The sequence below is a fragment of the Archocentrus centrarchus genome, chromosome 11 (genome assembly GCF_007364275.1).
Source record: "Archocentrus centrarchus isolate MPI-CPG fArcCen1 chromosome 11, fArcCen1, whole genome shotgun sequence".
Lineage (NCBI taxonomy): Eukaryota > Metazoa > Chordata > Actinopteri > Cichliformes > Cichlidae > Archocentrus > Archocentrus centrarchus.
Window position 1 is genome coordinate 34,454,709 of NC_044356.1, and position 23,794 is coordinate 34,478,502.

Sequence of the window (23,794 nt, forward strand, 5' to 3'; positions counted from 1 at the left end):
AGACTAAATGCACCTACGTGGTTCATTGGTTCACTTGGAGCTTTTTGTCATGATACTGATACTCAAAGTTGGTTATATAAAATATCCTGTTACACAAAAATCTGATTTTGTCTTTACACTATGACTCTTGTAGGTGTAAAATTAAAGTTTTTAACACGCCTGAATTATGTTTTCCAGCCCTGGATTTATTGTGTCTCTCTCCTGTACTTATGAAATGTATAGAGGGCTCAAAAATGCTGAGTAAAAAAAAATGCAATTTACAAAGCACAACATTTCAACCCCCATCACACTTTTTTTTGTTTTTGTTTTGTTTTAACTCATTTTTCAAAGCCTTGAATTTCCCATTGTGGCATTTCAAAGCCACAAGTGGCCAGATTTGGACTGAAGCCAGACTGGATATCCCTTCCTCTCGGATATCCACCTAATGATGGAATTATCATCGAAGGATCAGCACACTGATCTGTAGTGAATTTAGCTAACAATATAATGACTTGTAGAAAAATGTATTTACATAATATTTCAGGAGAAAGTTGATGCTTTTTATTTTGGAGCCAGCACTTTGAGTTCGAGTCCCTGGGTAAAAAGTGGCATAAGACTGAGTGGAAATTGTTTTTGTTTTTTTTGAGAAAAATTACTTTTTGATGCCATTCTCCTTCCTTTGGTGTGTAGAGGATAATATAAAATAGATTTCTTCTGTCCAAATACAAATCAAAGACATTATCAAACTCTGTAAGATAGGAGAGGGTGGGTTTAAGAACCAGTAGCAGTGTTATTGTTTGACATGGTTCACAATGTAATGTTATGTCACATTTATATGGCATCAAATAACCTCACATTCATACAGCACTGGATTTTATGCATGTTTTTGGACTATGAGAGGAAGCCCACGCAGGCACGGGAAGAACATGCAAATGCTGCAGAGAAGGGCCTCAAACTGGGGTTTGAACCAAGAACCTGCTTGCTTTGAGGCACAGGATTAACCACTGTGTCACCTGCTCATACAACCCATCTGGCATCTCCTCTATCTGGCTGGATATCCCCTGAAAACTTCTCTTTGAAATATCTTTCCTGTTACAAAAACACTGCTGAGCATGGTCATTAAAAGCATTTTCAGAGGCCGCTGGATGAATACACAGTTCATCTGAACATTTAGAGGCAAACTTCCCTGTAGGTATAAAGCTGTTTTACCCATAAGTCAGTTTTCCCAGGTTTCTCACGTTTGCCTTGTGAGTAACTCACACACTACTTTGACCTTTTAATCAAAGAGCTCATTCTTGCTGAACTTGTTTTTTCCTTTCAGGCTGCATATGAAACTCAGAGTTAAGTGAGCCCTGCTCACAGGGAAACGGCTTCATGTTTAAAACAAGAGCTGCATGGTTTCACCGTCTACATAAAGTGAGGGAAACGTCACAGGTTGTTTTCTTTTTTTTCTGTCAGAGCCAAATCTAGCTGCTTCTTAAGAGAAACTCGTTAAAAACAGCAGGGTTGAGACAGAGTCACAAATTGCTAATACTGGGTTGCGCCCTCTTTTGCCTTAATTCTTCATGGCACAGATTCAACAAGATGCTCAAACATTCCCCACAGATTTCAGTCCACAGTGACGTGATAGTGTCACGCTGTTGTTGCAGCTGTGGCTGCTGCACATCCCAAAGGTGCTCTGTGGGTCTGAAATTTGGTGACTGTGGAAACCATCTGAATACAGTGAACTTATTTCCATGTTTAAGTATTAGTTTGAGGTGATTTGTGTTTGTGACACTGACTGCTAACCTGCTGGAAGCAGCCATCAGAAAATGGTACACTGTGGTTGTAAAAGGATGGACATGGTCAGCAACAATACCCAGATAGGCTGTGATGTTCAAATGATGCTCAGTTGGCATTAAAGAGCCCAGAGCGCGCCAATAAATCATCCCCCACACCATTACACTACCGCCAGCAGCCTGAACTCTTGATACAAGATGGGATGGAGCCCGGCTTTTATTTATGCCAAATTCTGAACCGACCATCCAAATGTGGCAAAAATCGAGATGAGGCAACATTTTTCTGTTGGCCAATTTTGGTGAGGCCGTGTGAATTGCTGCCCGTTTCTGGTTCTTAGCCGACAGGAGTGGCACTCAGTCTGTTCTTCTGCTGTGACCATCTGCTTCAAAGTTCAATGTTCTGTACATTCTGCTTACCTTGGATGTGACCTGTTTCTTTCCTGTCAGCTTCACACAGTCTGGCCATTTTCCTGTGACCTCTAGTACCAACAAGGCACTTTTTCCCCCAAACTGGATATTTTCTCTTTTTCAGATCATTCTTAGAGATGCTCATGCTCCCAGTAGATGAGCAGCTTCTGAAATACTCAGACCAGCTCATGTGCCATTAACAACTATGTCACATTTAAAGTCTCTTAAATCACCTTTCTTCCCCATTCTGATGCTCAGTTTGAACTTCAGCAGCTCATCTGCATCGAGTTGCTGCTTTGTGATTGGCTGAGATTTGCATTAACGAGCATTTAAACAGGTCTACCTAACAAAGTGGCCAGTGAGTGTACTTAGTCATTAATACTTTATATATATATATAATTTTATTTAATAGATCCACTATTTCAATAGTCCTGGAGAAGTGATCCATAACAATATAACTACTAAAAATATTCAGACTCAAACTGCTGTTTGCTTTACTGACCAAAACAAAACAAAAAAAAAAACATTAATGTCACAGCTTCAGATATTCTGCAAGACTGAAACAGAAAAAAACAAAAAAAACAAAAAAGTTAACATGAAAGAAAACAGATTTTAGTGAACGCAACTTTTTTTTTTTAATGATGGTCTGTATATGTGAGAGAGAGACCAGATCACTTGCTGTTAGATCCTATCAAGGTCTGTGTGTTCACCTCAGTCAATCAAACCTACACAAACTCTCTCATTACTCTTTGGATGGACGGTAATGCCAGTTCAGCCTTCGTACTCTTTGTGATTGTTTTCTTTCTAATTCTCCACTAATTTCCCAAAAGTGACTTACATTTCTACACAGTGTCCAATTGGTATCAACGTTTTTTTAAACACATTTTCTACACAGTAGCGCTATCTTTTGACAACATTTTTAGCTTCGTCATTTACAGTGTTCAGGAACTTCTGCCAGTCCAGAAAACCACTGAGCCTCCATTCTTTCTCCTGAGTCCAGGTATCGGGCATCTAGTCGGCCTCCTGGAGTAAGGAGAGGTAGATGTCAGACTGGAGGAAGCGTGGGTAACAGTCTGAGTCCAGAAGTGAGTAGATACGTTTCTGTGCATGGGACAGAGAGGTGCGAGAGGGAGCCTGCAGCAGCTGGATTGTCAGTTCTCTGGTTTTACTGTCCAGGTTTACCTACAACAAGACGACACAGTGATGGTGCAACCGCCACGTAAGGTCAATCCAAGCACTGTACACAAAAACAGACAAAAATCATAACTGTTGGCAAAACTTTGTGACCAGTGCAGATGTCCTCAGAGCTTATTACTGGAGTCAGGAGCAGAGGTGGGTTCTCTGCCTTGTCTCATTCAAACTAAATGTCACCTAGTAAAAGATGCCCCCTTCCACAAAGCTGCAGACAGAGCCTGAGAGTTTAATGGCAGGCGGTCGAGTAGTGCAAGAATATTAATGTGAAGTTTACATGTTCTCCCTGTGCCTTCATGGGTTTCCTTTGGGACTCCAGCTTCCTCCCACAAGCCAAAGACCTACCCTTTAAATCCACAGTTATGGTTAAATGTGACTCTTAGTACTAAAAATGATATATAAATGCTAGTCTTTTCCCATTAAAGAACAATTAAAACATCTTAATTCTGCTGATTAGATTGTGTGAGCAGGTGGTTCCTGCACATGTGTTTACCACTGCAAAGCGTGGAGGAGGAGCTGTGACAGTTGGAGATTTAATCAGAATAAACAGCTCAAGTTGCAGAGCTGCATGTTTGCAGACACACAGCATTCCACCTAGTTTGACGCAGTAGGACTATTATTATTTTCTCTGCAGGACATTGAGCCAAAAGCTCAATGACCAGGAAGTACAGCGAGAAGTGCAGTTTCACCGGCAGAGACGGTTTGGAATAACGTGGAGTGAAGTGGAGGAAAAGCAGCCTCGAGGTGAAGAGTTCACAAAGATGGTGGAAAAAATGAAGAGCGTGCAAAGTTGACACTGTGAAGAAAAAGTCCTTCATTAAGGAGATGTCACGTAAACATTAGAGACTGAACTGTTAGCATCTGTCTGTGACACACAGAAATGTATGGAACTTCTCTGATCTCCAGCTTTACATCTGCCAAATCAGTGTGTGACACAGTGTACGTGTGTGCATGTGTGTTAATACTCCCTGAACAGAGGAACACTCTCAGGCGGCACTGCCATGAGGCTCATTTTGTACCTTTTGTCCCTCCACACTGAGTTTCAGTGCAGACTTTCAGGTCTTCTGAATCTTCTTCTAGCACATGTTAACTTGCTCACAAGGTTTTGTTCATAGTTATTAAAGCCAAAGGCAGCTACTTTCAAGCTTATGCCATTTTTGTTAGCAGTTTCCTACATGAATCTGTTTGCTTTGCTCTTCAGTGTAAAAATGGTAAAAACACAACTTTTCAAGGGTTTTGCAGACAACCTTTACCTTGTCGTGGTCACTTCCTCATTCAGTGAATATTGTCTGAGCCTGCCATCAGCACAGACCACCACAGACTGACATTTCTACTTTTTAACATTTAAAGAAGGCATGCTTAACTGATGCTTAACTTCATAAATGTGTGTAATAATTTATATTCTCCCTTCCTCCAAACTTCACAAATTTCAGAGTGGTCTTATTCAACAAAAAGTGCAGTTTGATTCAGCTGTGGGTCGCTCATTTAATAAAACTTGATTCACAGTTCTCTCCTTTCTAGCATAAATACCTCCAACAAGTTAAGAATGCAGTTATCAGTGACAGGCCTTCACCAGCAGCAGTCCAAGACGGTGGAGTTGGACTCCTCCCAGGAGACAAGCAGCTGATTAGTTATTTGTCCCAAAGTACTTGGTGCTTTAAAATCAGCTACTGCCACAAATAGAATCTTATTTTGTGGAGAAAAAAAATGGCAAGCTCACTCAGTGGAAAAAAAACAAAAAAAAAAGGCGCTCCACATGAATGCGGCCATTGATTTAATGTACCGTCAAATCTGATCCACCCACCAAAGTTACAGAAAACACAGCGAGAGCAGCAGAAGAGCTGAAAAAAATAAATCCACACCTGCGACAGGACTTCAGTTACAATTCCTGTTTCATGAAGAAAGACCGGCCAGTTTAGCTTTCAGTGCAACCAGTGAGACTGAGTATAAACGTAGGTGCGTACCTCCCGGGGGGCCCCTGGCTGGATGTAGGTTGCGCAGATGTCTCGGGCCCTCCTCTGCAGGCTGAAGTTGTTGGAGGAATGTCTGTACTGCTCACAGGCCAGATAGAACTGCAGATTCTCCTCACTGAACTCTGAGCGCAGGAATGCTCCAAATACTGAAACACCAGCTGATGGAAAGAGGAGGAAGATGTAAGTGGGTCTTACCTCTCCATGCAACATCACTTTGTGTCTTATGGCGCAAAACACAGAAACAATTCCTCACACTTCACAGGAACGTGACACGTGTACAGGAGAAGCCTCGACTGCTGACACAGTTTCACAAACACATCGTCACTGAACTCAGGACAGCAAATCTCCGCTGCAGGAACACACGTCTCAGTGCACCAATCAGATCCCTGCAACCCAGCTTTCATGTAGCTAGAATGTCTTCATGAAAGGAATTATTTCTGCTGGTCTTCATGTGAGCACCCCAGTGCAGGGCTAATATGATGCTGTTGGTTTCTATGGGAGCTTATTTCCCCACTGAAATAAATAAATAAACCTGCCATCCATAACTCGAAATTCCCAAAAAAATGCCAATCAGCAAGCTCTGTGAAGCTACATCATTTCCTTTTTACCCGCAAGCGGAAGGCGACAGGCATCAGCTGTGCAAAGTTCGGGACGGACGGACAGACATGTCTGTCTGAATGTCTATGGGCTGCTCATTGATGCCCTCACTACCCAATTTTGAGTGCACATGCGTCTGCTTCCTATTTAGCAGAGCAAGCTCGAAGTTAGTTAGGGCCCGAGCACGAACTGTGCGAAGGCCCTATTGTAATTGCTTCGTTTATTATTTATTATTATTATTTTTTTTTTTTTTTTTTTTTTTATTATTCAGGCAAATGAATTGGCTTTTTGGGGGCTTTATCATATTCAAAAACTCATGAAACTTTGCACATGCGTCACACCTGGTGAAAATTTAAGTATTTTAATGGGCTCGGGCAAGGGCGCGCCCAAATGGCTCGCTAGCGCCCCCTAAACTGGAGCCCCACCGCTGTGTTTCACGTACATGAATGAAACTTCATACACATGTATATCATGTCCAGGCGCACAAAAAATCCTCTTGGAGCCATGCCCTAAACCCAACAGGAAGTCCGCCATTTTGAATTAATTATGCAAATTTGGCGATTTGCAGCCCTCACACTTTTCTAATAACTCAGAGGTTTTAGACGTTATCATCTTCATATTTGGTTTGTCTAACCTACACCCCCAGGGGAATCTAAATCTCGAAAATGGTGAGTTTTTGCCAAGGGGGAGGGGTCCTTATGCCCCTTTGAACTTTGATCATTCGCCATGAAATTTTGATTGCCTCTCATTCATACCTACATGATCCAATGTGCATCAAACTTCTCCAGTAGGATGAGGGTGCCCCCCTGAACACATACATATGACAATATTTAATATCAGTCGCAGCGCCACCTAGTGGGAACAGGAAATGTCATATTTTACACTTGGAGGTCCAGCTCCAAGGTGGTTTAGCAGAACCATCTCAAATTTCACCTGGAAAGCCTTAAGAAGTTGGACTTACTGTGTTTTCAAAACTGTGAGTTTTTGACAAAAGGGCGTGACCCTTATGGGACGGCAAAGTTCGATGATTCGCCATGAACACAAAAATGGCTGTAACTCAAAGCCAACTTGCCCAATCTGGCTCAAACTTCAGTGGTGTGATAAGCATGCTGCCCTGAACACACTCATATGCATAAAGTCCATAAACGTTAGAGCGCCGCCTACTGGCAGCTCGGAATATCTTAAAATAGCAAGTTTTTTGAGTAGCCCCGGAGCTACGTTTTATCTACATGTATGAAAATGTACATGCTCATGTAACATACTAAGACGTACAAAAAAGTCTCTTGGACCCATACCCTAAACCCTACAGGAAGTCGGCCATCTTCAATTGAAGGTGTCAATTTTTGCGATTTCCACGCCTGCTATTTGAACGAACTTGTCCTAGGGCATTTCACCCAGTGACACCAAATTGGCTCCAGATCATCTACACAAGTAGCCCATCAAAAGTTATTCAGGGTTTTGTAGAATATTGAACGGTGTTGCCATGGCAACCCTCTGCATTTGGACTTTTTTCAATTTCAAATTCACAGAGATTCTAAACATCAGCCCCTGGGCTGTGCTTTCTCTATGTACCTGAAAATGTGCCTGCTGATGTAAAATGCTAACATCTACAAAAAAGTCTCTTGGACTGATAGCCGAAACCCAACAGGAAGTCAGCCACGTTCACTTTAAAGTGTCATTTTTGCAGCATTTTTCGCCTTTTTCAGGCCTTTTTGCCTCAACTCCTCCTAGGGCATTTGACCCAGTGAGACCAAAATGGCTCCAGATCATCCACACAAGTAGCCCATCAAAAGATATTCATGGTTTTGTAGAATATTGAACGGTGTTGCCGTAGCAACCCTCTGAATTTGGACTTTTTTTCCATTTCAGGCCCAGATAGGTTCTAAACATCAGCCCCAGGGCAGTGCTTGGTCTGTGTACCTGAAATCGTGCATGCTGAAGTAACATCCTAACACGTACAAAAAAGTCTCTTGGACCGATAGCCGAAATCCAACAGGAAGCCTGACATGTTCTAATTAAGGTGTCATTTTTGCAGCATTTTTCACATTTTTCAGGCCTGCTATTTCAATCATCTTCTACTACAGCTTTTCATCCAGTCACACCAAAATGGCTCCAGATCATCTACACAAGTAGCCCATCAAAAGATATTCATGGTTTTGTAGAATATTGAACGCTGTTGCCGTAGCAACCCTCTGAATGTGGGATTTTACTCATAAACCACAGTACACCAAATTGTTATATCTCTGACATACATTGTCCCATGTGCCTCAAACTTCACAGGCTTAATGGGAGGGTAAGGGAGACTGGACACACCCATCTATCACCTTTGTTTCACACTCATAACGCCACCTAGTGGCAACAGGAAATCAGAAGTACGCTAATAATATTCATCCTATGATCATTGCAATTTATTTGATGGCTGCAGGCATTACATAGACCATTGTGATACTTTCATTAGTGGGCACTCACCGATGCCACCTAGTGGAAGCGGGAGAGGAACGACGCGAAGTACGGCTAGCCTGCTGAGCTGTCAGCAGCCGGGTGAGCCCGCTACTCTCTCGTCTGCGAGAACCTCCGAGCGCGGCTCGGCTGGAGCGTGCCACGGGTCGACGCGCGGCTTGGCTGGAGCGCGCCACGGGTCGACGCGCGCCGGGTGCGAGGGCCCGCTCATCGCCGCTTGCGGCTTTAATTAGGGCCCGAGCACGAACTGTGCGAAGGCCCTATTGTAATTGCTTCGTTTATTATTTTTATTTTTATTTTTATTTTTATTATTATTCAGGCAAATGAATTGGCTTTTTGGGGGCTTTATCATATTCAAAAACTCATGAAACTTTGCACATGCATCACACCTGGTGAAAATTTAAGTATTTTAATGGGCTCGGGCAAGGGCGCGCCCAAATGGCTCGCTAGCGCCCCCTAAACTGGAGCCCCACCGCTGTGTTTCACGTACATGAATGAAACTTCATACACATGTATATCATGTCCACGCGCACAAAAAATCCTCTTGGAGCCATGCCCTAAACCCAACAGGAAGTCCGCCATTTTGAATTAATTATGCAAATTTGGCGATTTGCAGCCCTCACACTTTCTCTAATAACTCAGAGGTTTTAGACGTTATCATCTTCATATTTGGTTTGTCTAACCTACACCCCCAGGGGAATCTAAATCTCGAAAATGGTGAGTTTTTGCCAAGGGGGAGGGGTCCTTATGCCCCTTTGACCTTTGATCATTCGCCATGAAAATTTGATTGCCTCTCATTCATACCTACATGATCCAATGTGCATCAAACTTCTCCAGTAGGATGAGGGTGCCCCCCTGAACACATACATATGACAATATTTAATATCAGTCGCAGCGCCACCTAGTGGGAACAGGAAATGTCATATTTTACACTTGGAGGTCCAGCTCCAAGGTGGTTTAGCAGAACCATCTCAAATTTCACCTGGAAAGCCTTAAGAAGTTGGACTTACTGTGTTTTCAAAACTGTGAGTTTTTGACAAAAGGGCGTGACCCTTATGGGACGGCAAAGTTCGATGATTCGCCATGAACACAAAAATGGCTGTAACTCAAAGCCAACTTGCCCAATCTGGCTCAAACTTCAGTGGTGTGATAAGCATGCTGCCCTGAACACACTCATATGCATAAAGTCCATAAACGTTAGAGCGCCGCCTAGTGGCAGCTCGGAATATCTTAAAATAGCAAGTTTTTTGAGTAGCCCCGGAGCTACGTTTTCTCTACATGTATGAAAATGTACATGCTCGTGTAACATACTAAGACGTACAAAAAAGTCTCTTGGACCCATACCCCAAACCCTACAGGAAGTCGGCCATCTTCAATTGAAGGTGTCAATTTTTGCGATTTCCACGCCTGCTATTTGAACGAACTTGTCCTAGGGCATTTTACCCAGTGACACCAAATTGGCTCCAGATCATCTACACAAGTAGCCCATCAAAAGTTATTCAGGGTTTTGTAGAATATTGAACGGTGTTGCCATGGCAACCCTCTGAATTTGGACTTTTTTCAATTTCAAATTCACAGAGATTCTAAACATCAGCCCCTGGGCTGTGCTTTCTCTATGTACCTGAAAATGTGCCTGCTGATGTAAAATGCTAACATCTACAAAAAAGTCTCTTGGACCGATAGCCGAAACACAACAGGAAGTCAGCCACGTTCACTTTAAAGTGTCATTTTTGCAGCATTTTTCGCCTTTTCCAGGCCTTTTTGCCTCAACTCCTCCTAGGGCATTTGACCCAGTGAGACCAAAATGGCTCCAGATCATCCACACAAGTAGCCCATCAAAAGATATTCATGATTTTGTAGAATATTGAACGGTGTTGCCGTAGCAACCCTCTGAATTTGGACTTTTTTTCCATTTCAGGCCCAGATAGGTTCTAAACATCAGCCCCAGGGCAGTGCTTGGTCTGTGTACCTGAAATCGTGCATGCTGAAGTAACATCCTAAGACGTACAAAAAAGTCTCTTGGACCGATAGCCGAAATCCAACAGGAAGCCTGACATGTTCTAATTAAGGTTTCATTTTTGCAGCATTTCTCACATTTTTCAGGCCTGCTATTTGAATCATCTTCTACTACAGCTTTTCATCCAGTCACACCAAAATGGCTCCAGATCATCTACACAAGTAGCCCATCAAAAGATATTCATGGTTTTGTAGAATATTGAACGCTGTTGCCGTAGCAACCCTCTAAATGTGGGATTTTACTCATATACCACAGTGCACCAAATTGTTACATCTCTGACATACATTGTCCGATGTGCCTCAAACTTCACAGGCTTAATGGGAGGGTAAGGGAGACTGGACACACCCCTCTATCAGCTTTGTTTCACACTCATAACGCCACCTAGTGGCAACAGGAAATCAGTAGGACACTGATACTCATCATCCTATGGTCATTACAGTTTCATTGATGGCTGCAGGCATTACATAGAGCATTGTGACATATTAATTAGTGGGCACTCACCGACGCCACCTAGTGGGAGCGGGAGACGATCGACGCGAAGTACGGCTAGCCTGCTGAGCCGTCAGCAGCCGGGTGAGCCAGCTACTCTCTCGTCTGCGAGAACCTCCGAGCGCGGTTCGGCTGGAGCGTGCCACGGGTCGACGCGCGGCTTGGCTGGAGCGCGCCAGGGGTCGACGCGCGCCGGGTGCGAGGGCCCGCTCATCGCCGCTTGCGGCTTTAATTTTTATTATTATTATTCAGGCAAATGAATTGGCTTTTTGGGGGCTTTATCATATTCAAAAACTCATGAAACTTTGCACATGCGTCACACCTGGTGAAAATTTAAGTATTTTAATGGGCTCGGGCAAGGGCGCGCCCAAATGGCTCGCTAGCGCCCCCTAAACTGGAGCCCCACCGCTGTGTTTCACGTACATGAATGAAACTTCATACACATGTATATCATGTCCAGGCGCACAAAAAATCCTCTTGGAGCCATGCCCTAAACCCAACAGGAAGTCCGCCATTTTGAATTAATTATGCAAATTTGGCGATTTGCAGCCCTCACGCTTTTTCTAATAACTCAGAGGTTTTAGACGTTATCATCTTCATATTTGGTTTGTCTAACCTACACCCCCAGGGGAATCTAAATCTCGAAAATGGTGAGTTTTTGCCAAGGGGGAGGGGTCCTTATGCCCCTTTGAACTTTGATCATTCGCCATGAAATTTTGATTGCCTCTCATTCATACCTACATGATCCAATGTGCATCAAACTTCTCCAGTAGGATGAGGGTGCCCCCCTGAACACATACATATGACAATATTTAATATCAGTCGCAGCGCCACCTAGTGGGAACAGGAAATGTCATATTTTACACTTGGAGGTCCAGCTCCAAGGTGGTTTAGCAGAACCATCTCAAATTTCACCTGGAAAGCCTTAAGAAGTTGGACTTACTGTGTTTTCAAAACTGTGAGTTTTTGACAAAAGGGCGTGACCCTTATGGGACGGCAAAGTTCGATGATTCGCCATGAACACAAAAATGGCTGTAACTCAAAGCCAACTTGCCCAATCTGGCTCAAACTTCAGTGGTGTGATAAGCATGCTGCCCTGAACACATTCATATGCATAAAGTCCATAAACGTTAGAGCGCCGCCTAGTGGCAGCTCGGAATATCTTAAAATAGCATGTTTTTTGAGTAGCCCCGGAGCTACGTTTTATCTACATGTATGAAAATATACAGGCTCATGTAACATACTAAGACGTACAAAAAAGTCTCTTGGACCCATACCCCAAACCCTACAGGAAGTCGGCCATCTTCAATTGAAGGTGTCAATTTTTGCGATTTCCACGCCTGCTATTTGAACGAACTCGTCCTAGGGCATTTCACCCAGTGACACCAAATTGGCTCCAGATCATCTACACAAGTAGCCCATCAAATATTGTGGAAATCTTTACAAAATATTAAACGGCCTTGTCACACCAGGCCATTAAATTTGGCCTTTGTTTTTCTCCCTCACCACCAAAATTGTTTGTGCACTTGTTCGCACATGCTTTGTCTGATCAGGCTGAAAATTTAATCACTCATGTACACACCCAGGCTGAATCCATAACTACAGATTCAAGACTGTAGGCGCAATAGCGCCCCCTACAGAAGCAAATGAAAATTTGTATGACCGTCCACAGAATTAGTTTTGCTCTGAAATACATGAAATATCTTTCACCATTCCTTACAAAATCCTCATCTCTTTGATAAGCCTCCTGCCCTGAACACATTGATATGCATAAAGTCCATAAACGTTAGAGTGCCCCCTACTGGCAGCTTTAAATATCATAATATACCATGTTTTTTAGCTAGCCCCTGAGTTACATTTTATCTACAGCTCTGAAATTTTGCACACTCATGTAACATCCTAAGACATACAAAAAAGTCTCTTGGAGCCATACTGGAAACCCTACAGGAAGTCCAGCATCTTCAATTGAAAGTGTCAATTTTTGCCATTTTCAGGCCTGCTATTTGAATGAACTCCTCCTAGGGCATTTCAGCCAGTGAGACCAAATTGGCTCCACATCATCTAGACAAACAGCCCATCAAATATTGTGGAAATCTTGACAAAATATTAAACGGTGTTGTCACACCAGGCCATTGAAGTTGGCTTTCATTTTTCTCAATGGCGACCAAAATTGTTTGGGCACGTGTTCGTACACGCTTTGCCCGATCTGCCTGAAAATGTAATCACTCATGTACACAGCCACTCTGAACCCATAACTATGGATTCAAGGCTATACGTAGCTGCAAGAGCGCCCCCTACAGAAGCAAATGAAATTTTGTATAGCATCCACAAACTTAGTTTCTCGGACATGTATGAAAATGTGTTTCAACATTCTTGACATCATCCTGATCAAAACAGTCTATCAGACCCATGCCCTATTTTGCATGCTGGAGCCGTGACCCCACCCCCAAATATTCCATTGCGTCTATGCCGAGAGCAAAAGATATCTTTTCCTATAAAAGAATTCAACTTTCTACAGACCTTCTGTACACCATCACGATCACAAGACCTCCGAGTCCGGCACGGGTCGACGAGCGCCACGGGTCGACGCGCAGGGAGTGCGAGGGCCCGATATCACCGCTTGCGGTTTTAATTAGGGCCCGAGCACGAACTGTGCGAAGGCCCTATTGTAATTGCTTCGTTTATTATTATTATTATTATTATTATTTTTTTTTTTTTTTTATTATTATTCAGGCAAATGAATTGGCTTTTTGGGGGCTTTATCATATTCAAAAACTCATGAAACTTTGCACATGCGTCACACCTGGTGAAAATTTAAGTATTTTAATGGGCTCGGGCAAGGGCGCGCCCAAATGGCTCGCTAGCGCCCCCTAAACTGGAGCCCCACCGCTGTGTTTCATGTACATGAATGAAACTTCATACACATGTATATCATGTCCAGGCGCACAAAAAATCCTCTTGGAGCCATGCCCTAAACCCAACAGGAAGTCCGCCATTTTGAATTAATTATGCAAATTTGGCGATTTGCAGCCCTCACACTTTTTCTAATAACTCAGAGGTTTTAGACGTTATCATCTTCATATTTGGTTTGTCTAACCTACACCCCCAGGGGAATCTAAATCTCGAAAATGGTGAGTTTTTGCCAAGGGGGAGGGGTCCTTATGCCCCTTTGAACTTTGATCATTCGCCATGAAATTTGGATTGCCTCTCATTCATACCTACATGATCCAATGTGCATCAAACTTCTCCAGTAGGATAAGGGTGCCCCCCTGAACACATACATATGACAATATTTAATATCTGTCGCAGCGCCACCTAGTGGGAACAGGAAATGTCATATTTTACACTTGGAGGTCCAGCTCCAAGGTGGTTTAGCAGAACCATCTCAAATTTCACCTGGAAAGCCTTAAGAAGTTGGACTTACTGTGTTTTCAAAACTGTGAGTTTTTGACAAAAGGGCGTGACCCTTATGGGACGGCAAAGTTCGATGATTCGCCATGAACACAAAAATGGCTGTAACTCCAAGCCAACTTGCCCAATCTGGCTCAAACTTCAGTCGTGTGATAAGCATGCTGCCCTGAACACACTCATATGCATAAAGTCCATAAATGTTAGAGCGCCGCCTAGTGGCAGCTCCGAATATCTTAAAATAGCAAGTTTTTTGAGTAGCCCCGGAGCTACGTTTTATCTACATGTATGAAAATGTACAGGCTCATGTAACATACTAAGACGTACAAAAAGTCTCTTGGACCCATACCCCAAACCCTACAGGAAGTCGGCCATCTTCAATTGAAGGTGTCAATTTTTGCCATTTCCACGCCTGCTATTTGAACGAACTTGTCCTAGGGCATTTGACCCAGTGAGACCAAATTTGCTCCACATCATCTAGACAAGGAGCCCATCAAATATTGTGGAAATCTTTACAAAATATTAAATGGCCTTATCACACCAGGCCATTGAAATTGGCCTTCGTTTTTCTCCCTCACCACCAAAATTGTTTGTGCACTTGTTCGCACATGCTTTGTCTGATCAGGCTGAAAATTTAATCACTCATGTACACACCCAGGCTGAATCCATAACTACAGATTCAAGACTGTAGGCGCAATAGCGCCCCCTACAGAAGCAAATGAAAATTTGTATGACGTCCACATAATTAGTTTTGCTCTGAAATGCATGAAACTATCTTTCACCATTCCTTAGAAAATCCTCATCAATTTGATAAGCCTCCTGCCCTGAACACATTGATATGCATAAAGTCCATAAATGTTACAGCGCCACCTACTGGCAGCTTGAAATATCATAAAATAGCATGTTTTTTAGCTAGCCCCAGAGCTACATTATATCTACAGCTCTGAAATTCTGCACACTCATGTAACATCCTAAGACGTACAAAAAAGTCTCTTGGAGCCATACTGGAAACCCTACAGGAAGTCCAGCATCTTCAATTGAAAGTGTCAATTTTTGTCAATTTTTGCCATTTTCAGGCCTGCTATTTGAATGAACTCCTCCTAGGGCATTTCAGCCAGTGAGACCAAATTGGCTCCAGATCATCTAGACAAACAGCCCATCAAATATTGTGGAAATCTTGACAAAATATTAAATGGTGTTGTCACACCAGGCCATTGAAGTTGGCTTTCATTTTTCTCAATGGCGACCAAAATTGTTTGGGCACGTGTTCGTACATGCTTTGCCCGATCTGCCTGAAAATGTAATCACTCATGTACACAGCCACTCTGAACCCATAACTATAGATTCAAGGCTATACGTAGCTGCAAGAGCGCCCCCTACAGAAGCAAAGGAAATTTTGTATAGCATCCACAAACTTAGTTTCTCGGAAATGCATGAAAATGTGTTTCAACATTCTTGACATCATCCTGATCAAAACAGTCTATCAGACCCATGCCCTATTTTGCATGCTGGAGCCGTGACCACACCCCCAAATATTCCATTGCGTCTATGCCGAGAGCAAAAGATATCTTTTCCTATAAAAGAATTCAACTTTCTACAGACCTTCTGTACACCATCACGATCACAAGACCTACGAGTGCGGCACGGGTCGACGAGCGCCACGGGTCGACGCGCAGGGAGTGCGAGGGCCCGATATCACCGCTTGCGGTTTTAATTTGACTTGTTTTCTAGAAATTTAGAGTTATGGGTGGCAGGTTTGCCACAGGGTTGTGCTCCAATCTAATGGCTTTTTATGCCTCCCCTGCCATCAAGAGGATCATACAGCACAGCAGCACATGTGCAGCATGCTTGCAAATACCTACTGCTGCTTTAAATGTGGTCAGACTGGACTGTTGTTGGAAGATGATGGAAGGTTTTGAACTGCATTTTGGAAAAGCTGAATGAAAGCAGAGTGTGAGACACGTCCTTCAGTTACCACAGAAACAGCCAGCTCACATTCCAGCTGATGACCTGCTGAGAACAGCTGCTGTATTTCTGTGTGTTTGCTACAGTATAACACACATTTAGTTAGAGGTTACCATTTATAGATTATAATACAATAATGTGAGTATTTTTCTGACAACTGGCAGAACACACAAAAAGCACTTTACATTATTAGAATAAATAGTACATTTACACAGGTCCCTTTGGTCAGAGTTGTGTTATTGTTAGACAGGAACTTCTTATTCTTTCTAAATATTTAGAGTGGTGAGTTAGTTTGAAGTAATATCGTTGAACTTTCAAGAAGCTGGGGAACGATACCCTGACATCGACATTTCTTATGCCGTAACTTGACATCATCTTTTGTTACAGCCTTCCAATGCACTCGTTTCCTTTAATGACAGCATGACTCGGGCAATTTGACCAAAGTTATGTTATCATGGTATAAAGCAACAAGATGCCAAAAAGCTTCCTGTCCCGTCAGGAATTCGGTCCTTTCCTACTTTGGCTGCCAGTGGGACTGAGGTCAGCGACTATGGAAGAACATCCTCCACAGCAGGGATTTTTTTTTGTGCTCATTGTCCTACTGCAGTATGAATCCCTCTTCAAAAAGATGGAAACCACAGGACGGAGTGTCTCTGAGGGGTGGTCAGGGTTACTGACACTAATCTCTTAGAACACCCAAAGATTTTGGCCGTTTCCCCCCAGAGACGTGATTTAGAAACACCTTCTTATATTGAAACCTCCTTTTAAAGGGTCTTTGGCTGAATGAGTTTTATTATTTAAGAAATTAAGTATGTGTATTGTAGTTACTTGATTTTTTCTGATGCTCACTTTTGATCTGCCTGAATGTGCTTTGCATACAAGCTATCCAGTTACTACAAAGTTGCCGGCACTGCCTCTTTGGAAGCCGTCAGTCTACCCATGATTTGGAGGTGAGAAATGCTCAGAATATGCTATATTTTTTACAATAGCTAAAAATACAGCATATTTTCTTGTTTTAGTTGAACAAGCCTCAAATCCACCTCAGTGTATCTGAACACTGCTTCAAAGGAAGGATGTGCCACTACACGTGCTTCAGTATACATGGTGTGCTCGCAGCAGTGTACAGTCTGGCACATTTATTCTTTATTTTACATGTTGAAACTCAATTTTTAAGCATTTGATTAATTAAAATAGTGAAGATTTTCAGACTGACTGTCTAATAAACTGTACTAGTCTGGCCAGATTATCAGCAGAACCTTCCTTGGAACCACGTTTGTCTTTGAAGACATCAACCTCTGAAATCCTGAATAACGTCAGCTTTCTCAGACTGGGTAGTAAACATCATGACCAGGAAACTGAAGTGACATTTAAAAACACACACACACACAATGAAACAGTCTGTGGCATTCAGAATATGCCTGTAACATCATCTGTTTCAAAAGGGTTCATCAGGGTTTGCCCTGCTTTTCCTGAATGGGTGAAAACATGTTATTAGATCCTGCTAGAAGACACCAGCACAAAGTGTCCCGGGAGGCCGACGGGATTCAGGAGTCTGCCTGTGCAGGTGTACAGTCCAGGGTTCCCCTTCATGCACTGTTAAAGCCGTAATCCTTGTTAATGTCAGGCTGGCCAAACATCTTCAAGCCTTTAGACAGACTTTGCAACAGCAGTGATTTACAGCCATCTTGTTTACTATCTGTTCTATTCATAGAATCAGTGGGGTTAGGCTAAGTGCTGCTCTCTTTGCAGGATGCACTGACGTCAGCCCAGATGTTGATGTCACGTCAGCAACTCGAGTTAAAAAAAAAAAAAAGCTTGAAAAACATTTGACTTTTTGGTTGCACAAACACGTCTCCAAGGCGATATTGATCAGACACTTAAATATCACAGCTGTGACCCAGGAGTGAAAAAACTAGCTGCGCTCCACGAAACAATGGATGGAACTTACTGATGTGGTTAACATGGTAGAAAAGCAGGACTTTAAGCAGCTAGTTAACATCCTAGGCAATCCTGTGCAGGCTCCCAGTGGCTCCATACTATAGTGGTTTACAGTAAGAAGCCAAAATGCCCTCAGTTCTGGGAGGAGACACTTGTGGAGCTAACGTGACCCCCAGTGAATAAGGGCGCAGCTGAAAGTAACTTTATCGTGCAGGCTCCTGAACAGATACAGGTTAGATTATTTTAGTTACTAGAGCTGAGGTTTTACTTTTCCAGGGAAAACACTGCCTAGGTTACATTTGTGACTTGCAGTGTGTCACTGCTGTGGCACTATAATGCTGTTTCCCCAGTGCAAGAGTGACACCAAAGCCTGATGGCAGGGCCAAAACAAGAGTCTGCAGGTCACCATTCAACCTCTGAGCAGAAATGAAACACTGGTGACCGTTCAACAGGCAAAGATTTTCCTCTCACTTCTCTTTCCTCTGGGAATTCTTTTTCAGCTGCAGTCTTCTCCCCATATCCTCTTTCCCACACTGCCAAAATGATTTTCACTCATTTCTGATATCAGACATTCCTCAAAGCCATTCAGTCCCCTGATGCTGTTCTTTAAATATCACTGTTGTTCCATTCTGTCTTTCACACCTGAGCAACAACTTATTCCTCGAGATGATCTCAACTGCACGATTTCATTTTCTGTCTGCTGGCTCTGCTCCAACTGCATGTAGACTTCAGGGGATTTTACAAACCTCTAGCCTTCATTTTTAAAGATACATAACATCCTGTTTTTGATCTGATTTTACTCTGAAAGCTCTGACCGAAGTGATGATACTGGTGGAAGTGGTGGGTCCACTGTGGCGTCTTCTTTTTGTAAAATACATCAAGCATTCGCTTTTGTTCAGGCCAGATGGAAAGTTTGAACAGGACTTTTATTATTATTTGTTTCATAAGGTGTAGTAATGCATGCATTTCACTTTGAAAGTTCAGTCACTGCCAACCACCCATCATGCATCGTGTTTTCTACCTGCAGAGCGGACGACTAAAGGCAGCATTTTGTTGACCTTCAGGAAGAGAAACCAACTAAACTCTGAAATTAAAAATACTTAGAGTTTGTAATGACATGAGCTGTATGATTCATCTGAAAAGCAGATTATTTGCCACACCGAGCTTTCAGCCTGCCCACCCATTTGTGTTTGATTGTTAAGTGAATTATACTTACTGAAATAAGTGGGAATACGGCCATTAGAAACATTTCTCTCTATTCTTCCAATTTGAATGGAATATAAGTTCATGAGTTTACAGTCAGGATAGTTTCAGCTGAAAGGTGGAGTGTACGTCACAAAGCTCAGAAAAAAGCAGGACTTACTTGGACAGGCAAGCAGGGAATTTAAGGACTCCGCCCATTTTTCCAGCTCATCGTGATTGAACTTCCTCTTCTTACTGTGGCCCACTTGACTCCACTGACGCATGAAGAGGATGCGGGACCTCCTCTCTTTGGCACTGTGGTCCAAGAAAAGAACAGAGTCAACATTGATGGTATCAGAAACCCTGCTGCCATCGAAAACAAGCATCTCAACATTCTTGTAAGAGTAAGATGACCGACTCTCAGAATCAGATATAAAGAGCAGTATCCATCCATCAGTTACCAACAACTAACATCAAATGAACCATGTTCTCACCTGTCTTTGTGTTCTGTGTTGGCCAGGTTGGAGTTTGATGAATGAGGACTCTGAAACAGAAAGTTAAGCAGAGTTAACCTGTTCAGCCAAACCACAGTGACAGCCTGGAATCAGACTGAACCCAAACATGTCTGACACATTTGTAACCTTGCAAACAAATTGTCTTCCTATTTTCAATTCTTTAAAGGGCCATTTCACACTAAATCTGCCTTTGTGGCTTGTATAAGAAAATATATATATATTGATAAATATAGTCTAGCACTGTGACAAGGTGGCAGTCTGTCCAGGGTGTCCCCTGCTTCTTGCCCTATGGTGGCTGGGATAGGCTCCACTCACCCCGTGACACTGGAAAGGATAAGTAGAAGAAAATAGCTGGTTGCTAGGTAGCTGCTAACCACAGTGACATAACTGATAAAGATAAGAATCTTCAGGGGCCCGAGATGAACCTGTGTGCCAAGTTTGGTTGCTCAATTGCTGATCATGTAGGAGGACGTGGCCTTTTATTGGATGGAAGGAAGGAAAAATATATTCTTGTAAAGTCAATTTATTGTTCTATTACATATCCCGCTCCCAGCCAGCAGCAATTATTACAGTAGATCTTTCCACTGTAAACCGAAATGCTAAAAGCATTATTTTTTCTAAAAACTCTACTTGTGTCACACTTTCAATTCTATTAACCTTCATGTTCAAATAAACACAATGAGTCTGGATTTTTAATGCAAACTGTTAAAGAATGAAAAGCAGCACGAGTGTGAATCTCAGAAAGAACTCGAGATAGAAAAAAAGGTGCTTTTATGACTGGCTGTGGTTACAGGCACACAGACATGCTGCAGGAAGGAACCATATAAGAACCGGTCCATTTACCTTCTTAGAACATTATGAACATTTGAGACACTCCTGATTCTTTTCAAAGGGTCTTGTGTCCTGGATCAAATGAGCACTAATGAACTGCTCTCATTGGTTCCCACCACTGCTCCCAGCACAGGTCCCCCTCATGCCACCAAAACATCTTAATACACTCTGTGGTTTCTGGCACCAGGACACTGGGAGAAGATCCTTTGGGTTCTGTGCATTGGGCATGTTTCAGGGCATTGCACAAATAGACGATTTGACTGGGATCAGAGTTTTATAGTGAGGAACAGCATTTTTTTTTTTTTTTTTAAACACTGAGGGAGGCTGCTTGATCTGCAACAATATTTAGGGAATAGAATATGTCCACAGGAAAACACTGCATATTAACAAAATATTAATGCCCAACACAAACACAAACTTATATCCCACCTGTGTAAAAAGACTCTTGAGGTGCAGCTTCGCAGCTGAGAGTCTGGCTCCCTGTCGGTGTCTGTGCTCCATTTTAAAGGGGCTGGAGGAGGGCGAAGCAGATGATGAAGGCAGATGGTCCTCCTTGGTGCTAACCTGAGTAGCCGGGAACAGCTGGCTGTCACTGTAAGCCCGGCTGGTTTCACTGATGACACAGACTCCAAGGTGGCTATTTTCCAGTTTTCCCAGCTCACTTAGGTTCTCTGCACTCATGCTGTGCTTCCTACTCAGCTCAGGCTTCCTCATCTCACCAGGACTCTCTGTGGGCTCCTGGATGATTGGAATCATTCTACCCGATTCACCGTCCAGCTCATCCCCCTGTAAGTGAGGGGTGTAGGTGCCAGACTCCTGGTTTTTCCCATAATCTGGGTTCTTCAGTGTCACCTTCTTCCATAGTGGAAAGTCGAGATCCAGGAGGGAACCCTCAGAGCTGAATCGACGCATGTTAACTGTGTTAGAAGTGATGAAGAAGGACGAGGAAAGGAAGTGCTGTGAAAAAGTAAAAAACAAGGCCAGAAATGAGGTAGCAAGGGGCACAAAGAGATCAGACCAGCTCTGAAGCACAGGAATAAGCGGGGAAGATTGGGGTTGGGAAAAAGCAATAAAATTGGAAAAAAAAAAAATAATCAGAAAAAAATTTAAATGGCTCACACAGGCAACAAAACTCTGCACATTATTGTTTCTACTGTGTGAATGGCTGTCTGACACCAGGACACTGGGAGAAGATCCTTCAGGTTCTGTAGGGTTCTCCTTTAGAGCTGTAAAATGAATTCTTCCCTGCACACATAAGCAGTACTTTCATTTTTTCCCTACAAATCTTGATGACAAATATTTTATGACAATTAATAAAAAAAAAAAGTCTGACACTGTGTCATTTGCTGCCCTGACTCAAATTTAGTCTCAGAAGTCTCTAAGTTTAGAGGAAGTCCCACCTCTTCACATTTTTAATGTTTAACTACTCTTTGGCCCACTCTGTCCACAGAACCGATCGTGTGAGCCCACAGAGTCCGAACTGTGACACAGTGAAATCTCATTTCAGTGTAAACGAGCTGAACCATCCCTAGACTGACTCCTTCACATCTAGTCATTTTTTCCTGCATTTAAAATCTGTCAATAATTAATTTGAAAATATTAGCTGTAATTTGGTATACGGATTTTTATTTATTTTATTTCACAGGCTGCCTTAAAACTGAGGTTTGGTTTGTTTTCATGAATTCTGCCGCTGGGCTTTGTGATAATTAACAGCATGCAGCCCTCACAGACCTTTGCTCAGCACAGTTCTGGGAAAAACAACAGTTGGTTGATATTTGAAGTCATTAAGGAGTGCCGGCGCTCTGTTAAAGGCAGTGTGCGTTTACCTCTTCCTTGGCTAATTCCTAAGCTCTCTCCATAGCCACAAGCAAAGCTCGTCCGGCTCTCAAGGGAAAAATGTCCATGAAATCAAGATTCTGCTTTCAGGTGCCGGAGAGAACGCGATATCCAACTTGCGACGTCCCTGCTGCTGCAGAGCTGTTCTCGGATCAGTCAGCCTCCTACCACACAATCAAGTACTCACTGACAGAATCGAGCCCGACTGCACAACAAGTTCCAAAAAAGTTTTCCTTCGTGACACTTGAATGGCACAGTGGGTGCTCCTCCTCACGACTGCAGCCGCCACACCTTCAGTCCTGCTTCAACTTGCCTGTCACGCTTTATCAGAGGTGCCTTCCACAGAAAGGAACCGCCTTGCTCTGACAAGCAGGCCAAATATCATCAGCTCGAAATGTCAAACAGGTCTGCGTCAGGAAGGACCTTTAAAAAGTTTTGAGAATGCCAAAAGCTCCAGGATGCCGCGTTTCACGCCACGAAGCGTTAAATCTATGTTTTTAAAAAACCTGCAGGCGCCAGTCTCTTTAGTCTGTTGCGTTGGTCAGTGGAGCGCAGGAACTTCACCATAAATATGACATTAAGAGAAAAGGCTCCGGACCAGCATGCAGCTACCGGAACCAGTTTCTGTAAAAGGAGGAAATCAGATATTCACAGTTGAAATTCAGCCGTCCCTTTAAACGGATTTCATGCAAGAAAGCCAATAAAGACGAAATGAGTGGTCCAAGCTGTTATCGCGGTATTCAGGGACAGATTTATCCAGAGGCGCCGCTGAAAGGTGCGCATTTTCATTTTCAGTCCCAAAGTGCGCCCAGGGGAGCGGAAAGCTCTTTGGGGGATCTACTAACACTGCGCTAATTTACGAGGATGCAATCAGATCATTTCGATCATTACCAAAAGCAGCGCAAACGAGTCCAGTCCTAACAAACAACGCGCAGATGCAGGGGCGCAGCTATATACTTTCTGAGGTGTATGTGGACACATTTTTAGCCCCCCCCCTCAAAAAAAGAAAACACACATGCACACACACAACACACCCTCTCAAGGTTTACTGTGTTCATGTGTGCAGCTCTCACTTATTCATGGACTTATAAAATCCATTCATTTTCATTTTCATTGAGCCTCCTCTTGATACACTGACATAACTTACCGACTGTTTTTAAACCACTTTGAAAAGCTTTTTTTCATCCCAACATTTTTATCCTTCTCCCTCTTCCTCGTCTTTTCTTT

At 43.0% G+C, this 23,794-nt stretch overlaps 1 protein-coding gene across 2 annotated transcripts; it reads right to left on the reverse strand.

The window, feature by feature from the left end:
- Positions 1–2,609: 2,609 nt before the first annotated feature.
- Positions 2,610–23,124, reverse strand: LOC115788443 (regulator of G-protein signaling 8). Of its 2 annotated transcripts, none has more exons than XM_030741468.1 (6): positions 22,558–23,124; positions 21,161–21,688; positions 19,880–19,929; positions 19,567–19,700; positions 5,321–5,487; positions 2,610–3,347 (listed from the first exon to the last, which is right to left on the reverse strand). In XM_030741468.1, exons 2-6 carry the CDS (start codon positions 21,641–21,643, stop codon positions 3,177–3,179), a joined length of 1,005 nt encoding a protein of 334 aa, XP_030597328.1. In that variant the 5' UTR covers positions 21,644–21,688; positions 22,558–23,124; the 3' UTR covers positions 2,610–3,176. The 2 variants fall into 2 exon arrangements, with proteins under 2 accessions (XP_030597328.1, XP_030597327.1); XM_030741467.1 differs by having other exon boundaries at positions 2,611–3,347; positions 21,161–21,754; positions 22,558–23,123.
- Positions 23,125–23,794: the final 670 nt, after the last annotated feature.